This window comes from Hyperoodon ampullatus (genome assembly GCF_949752795.1).
Source record: "Hyperoodon ampullatus genome assembly, chromosome: 2".
NCBI classification, from domain to species: Eukaryota; Metazoa; Chordata; class Mammalia; order Artiodactyla; family Ziphiidae; genus Hyperoodon; species Hyperoodon ampullatus.
Genome location: NC_136915.1, coordinates 151,743,301 through 151,747,701, shown reverse-complemented (window position 1 = coordinate 151,747,701; position 4,401 = coordinate 151,743,301). Strand labels below are relative to the sequence as shown.

At 54.6% G+C, this 4,401-nt stretch overlaps 1 protein-coding gene across 1 annotated transcript; it reads right to left on the bottom strand.

The window, feature by feature from the left end:
- Positions 1-715: 715 nt before the first annotated feature.
- MYOG (myogenin) lies at positions 716-2,850 on the bottom strand (the record flags this gene model as incomplete). The annotated part of the gene is made up of 3 exons (XM_079698269.1): positions 716-837; positions 1,451-1,532; positions 2,305-2,850. The coding sequence occupies 3 exons, from the start codon at positions 2,848-2,850 to the stop codon at positions 716-718; spliced, it is 750 nt and encodes a 249-aa protein (XP_079554395.1).
- Between the last annotated feature and the right edge of the window lie 1,551 nt (positions 2,851-4,401).

Genomic DNA, 4,401 nt, shown 5'->3' with positions numbered 1-4,401 from the left:
AAAAGAAAAATATACAAAACAATGGCAAAACCACACGATGCTTAGTTAACAAAATAAATCACCCCAGGAGTCCCTGCCCACCCCCCACCCCCACCTGTCCCTGGCAACTTCAGCACAGAGACCTTGGTCAGATGGCAGCTTTACAAACAACACACAAAACAAAACAGAACATAAAACCATTGGAAGGTTCCCAGCATTCACTGCAAAAGCTTGGCCCCCCAGTGACTTGGGAACAGAGGATTGTTCCTCTCCCTTCTCTCAATTCAGGGCAGGCCCAGCCTAACCCTGGCATAGGAAGAGACAACAACAGGAGATGTACATAGTTTGTCCAGGTCAGGACACTGTCTTTGTCTCTCAAAGTGTATCTTTTCAGGGGGTGGAATTGGAGGCTGCATTATGATCAAAGGGAAGCTCCTGAGTTGCCCCCTGAGCCAGGGGGCTTACACAAGGGGGCACTCCGGTCCCCTGCTTTATCTCCCTGGAAACAGAACTGCTCTCTGCTCTAAGGAGTTAGCTAAATGAGAGCATCCATTCCCTCTCTGGGCGGTGGGTTAACCTTATATGGATGAGGAGGGGGATAGTCTGGCATTTGGCAGCCCCAAGGCTGGCTTCCTGGCATCAGGGCAGCCTGGCTTAGGAGAGCCCTGCTGCAGAAGTGGTGGCATCTGTGGCCAGCTTGGGGGGCTCTCATGGTTGCCCATTTTGGCAGACAATCTCAATTGGGCATGGTTTCATCTGGGAAGGCCACAGCGACATCCTCCACTGTGATGCTGTCCACGATGGAGGTGAGGGAGTGCAGATTGTGGGCATCCGTAGGGTCAGTTGTGAGCAGATGATCTGTAAGGAGAAGGTAGGAGGATGTTACCTGGGTGATAAAAGTGTCTTAAGACCCAAGACAGGGGCTGAGCCCTTTGGAGTGGCACAGGTTTTCCTGGACAGATGGGTGAGAAAAGCTCAGGGTCCTACTCCCCAGCCCATGCCTTTCCTAGTGCTATGTGCACGTGTGTGTACGTATATGTGTGTGAACGCCAGTGTTTCCTCTCTGATATCCCCTGGTGGGGTTAGAATTTGGAAGCAGTTATTCCGAAGTGCAGCCAGAATGGTGTATCCTGGGAGACTAGAACTGCCCTTTGCTGGCCCAGTTTTGCAGCACTGACTCAGCAATTCCTAGGGACCCTTGGGGCAGGGACATTATCCTCTCCGTGGGGAAGGTCATCTACCAGGCACCAACTGGGGAGTTGCAGGAGGCCTAGACAACTCCTTAGCTGGTCAAGACTTCAGGGAGGCACATGGCCTTCTAGCCCACCGTTTGGGGCCCTGGGTTCAAAAGGTCCCTAGAGAGGCCAAGGGAAGAGGACTAGAGCAGGGAGTAAGATAAGAGGGGAGAACTGGGCTTAGAGATAGCCCGTGGGATTTGAGTCAAAGTAACCAGGGTCCTGGTCTCACTTACCCCCTGGGTTGGGGCCAAACTCCAGTGCACTGCCCCACTCTGGACTGCAGGAGGCACTATGGGAGCTGCATTCACTGGGCACCTGCAAGACAGGGCAAAGGCCCAAGGTCAGGGCACCGCCATTCTTGGTGGTCTCTTTGTCCAGTCCCAATGGGCAGAAGTACCTGTGGTGGGGTTGGAGGGTGGGCCACAAGCTGCAGCCCTCCAGCCTGGCCCACCCCCTGTTCCAGAATCTTCAAAATCACCTCCTTTCATGCCTTTCTCTGGCCACAGAGCCCCTGCTTCAGGGCTATTCCTAGCATCCATCCTGCGTGGTGATTCTGCCCTCATAGGACACCCAGCCTAAGGGGGTCTGTGGTTTTCTTGACCCTGGGATAAGGGTGAAGGAGGCAGAATGTCTGGCCCAACCAGGGCCACTTGTGTGCAGGCCTGTTGGGGTTCCATGAGAGAGACTGAGTGGGTTTGCTCTCTGCTCAGCCATATCCAGGAGGGGGTCGGGTGAGGGGCAAAGCAGTCTTCTCAGGTACACTTGGCCTTGGCTTTTAGGCCCTGTCTTCCCCGTCATCCAGCTGACTTTGGACTCGCTCCTGGATCCCTCCTTCAGTCCTGTTCCACCCCCCTCCACATGCTTCTTCTCCCCACTGCCTTTGTCTTGTCTGGAAAGGACACAGAGACACAGGAGGTCAGCTGGGCAGCCTAGCTCTAACAAAGGAAGGCATCCTGCAGCCTCCTAAGACCCTGTCTGGCTCCTACTCTAGCCATCTGACTGAGCCCCACCGCGGGGTCCTCCAAGGCTGTCCAGGTGCCTCCTGTCCCCCCTCCCCCTGGGGCAGGTGGGTGGGGTGGCCACTTACCCCTGGTTGGGGTCCGCCCCCGCCTCGGTAGCGGAGATCGCGCTCCTCCTGGTTGAGGGAGCTGAGCAGGGCCTGCAGGCGCTCGATGTACTGGATGGCACTGCGCAGGATCTCCACCTTGGGCAGCCGCTGGTTGGGGTTGAGCAGGGTGCTCCTCTTCAGGGCCTCAAAGGCCTCATTCACCTTCTTGAGCCTGCGCTTCTCCCTCAGCGTGGCTGCCCGCCGCCGGTCTACAGACACCGACTTCCTCTTGCACACCTTACACGCCCACGGCAGGCACTGGCCTGGGCAGTGCTCGGGGGTCCCTAGCCCCTTGTCTTCGAGGGGCACTCGGGCCTCGGGGCTCAGGCTGAGCTCAGTCCGCTCATAGCCCGGTGGCTCGAAGCCCTGGAGGTGGACGGGCAGGTAGTTTTCCCCGTCATAGAAGTGGGGTTCCTGGTAGAAGTAGGGGGATGTCTCATACAGCTCCATGGGGTCAGAAAAGACTTGTTCCTGCCACCAGCCCCCAAGCTCCTGCAGCCCCTCACGCCAACTGCTGGGTGCCATTTAAACCCTCCCCGCTGGCATGGAACCAGAGATAAATATAGCCAACGCCACAGAAACCTGAGCCCCCCTCTAAGCTGTTGCTGCACATCAAGACGTTTACAGTGGATTAGATGTGATTCCCCTTCCCTCTCCCCCTGCACACCCCCACCCCTGCCCCCAGCCAGCCTACCCCCATCCGGCTCTTGTGCACGGGTAGGGAGGCCATAGGGTGTAATTTGACTAGTTTTCATTTCTCAACAGCCTCCATGGGGGCTGGGGAGGTGGGGGAGGACACACATTCTCCTCTCATCTGCTCCTTTCAATTACTCCTAGCTGGGCGGCCTGCCTGCTTCTAGTCCCACAGAGGCGGGATGGGGGTGGAGGGAGGAGTACGGAAGGGGTAGGTTTAGGCTGGAAGGGGCCTTAAGAAAGTCAACTGCTTCATCCCCCTGCTTCCTCACAACACCTTACCCAGACTGTATCAGTCAGATGAAACTCTTAGAAAGATTCCCCTCCCAGAGGGTGAGAGTGCTTTAAATTTGGGGCACATATTGATACTCAGTGTCCGAGGTGACAAGGATTGGCAGATGGATTCAACTTCTGGGTTTTCAAAGAAGCTTTGACATCATATGTCGCTTAAGTCTCATGTGATTGGGGATACATTGAGGCAAAAGGAATCTTTTGGTCTTATTTTTCTTGTTTGGTATGTGTCCGTGGAAGTTTTCTCTTTAATACAGCTGGCCAGGGTCAGAGCAGAGATGAGAACTTACAGTCTGCACGTCTCCACCTTCCCCACAGAGGCAAGGTCAAGACCTGTTAAGCCCTCTGTCTCCTCCCTTTCTCACTCTGAATCATTTGTCTGTCCTCCTGTGTCACCTCTTCAACTTTGTTTCCTGCCCCATTTAGACACCAGGATCTTCCTGGCTCCTTACTGTGGATGGGGTAGAAAGGAGAGAAAGCAGAGACCTTCAAACTCAGTTGAAATATGCCCTCTCCTTGACCACTTGGCTTGGTTGTTCTGGTCTTCCCTTCTGATCCATCAGCTTTATATATATCATGCAGATCTCAAATATCAGGTGGAGGAGGAACTACTTAATCTTTGGGCTTCTTAGTCCACGGACATCTCTCAGCAGAAGATTTGGGGTCTGAGAGGACAGTGGTCCCAATATAGTAGGGGGGCCTCAGAAATCAGCAGTGAACAAGGCTCAATCTTGGGACTGAAGGATTACAGGGATGCTCAGGGCAGGGTCTCTACCCTTGAGGACCTTACCATCTGGTAGACCCTGCTGGTCACCTGGTTCTACCCAACCCCTGATGCCCGAATCCCCTTCCCAGGTGGCCATTGTCCGACATCTGTTGTCCTCACAAGGCAGCCCATTCCACTGACGTGCAGGGAGGCCTTCTGGGTTTTGAACTGCGATCTGCTCCCTCTACTATCTTCTATCCTGTGGTCCCAGTTTTTTCCCTAGGGCACTCTGGACTGTGTCTGATTCCTCTTCCTAAGACAGATGAGGCTGATGTTATAAGTTCCAAACAGTGGCAAGGATAACAAGAAGAAGAGGAGCTGTGCTA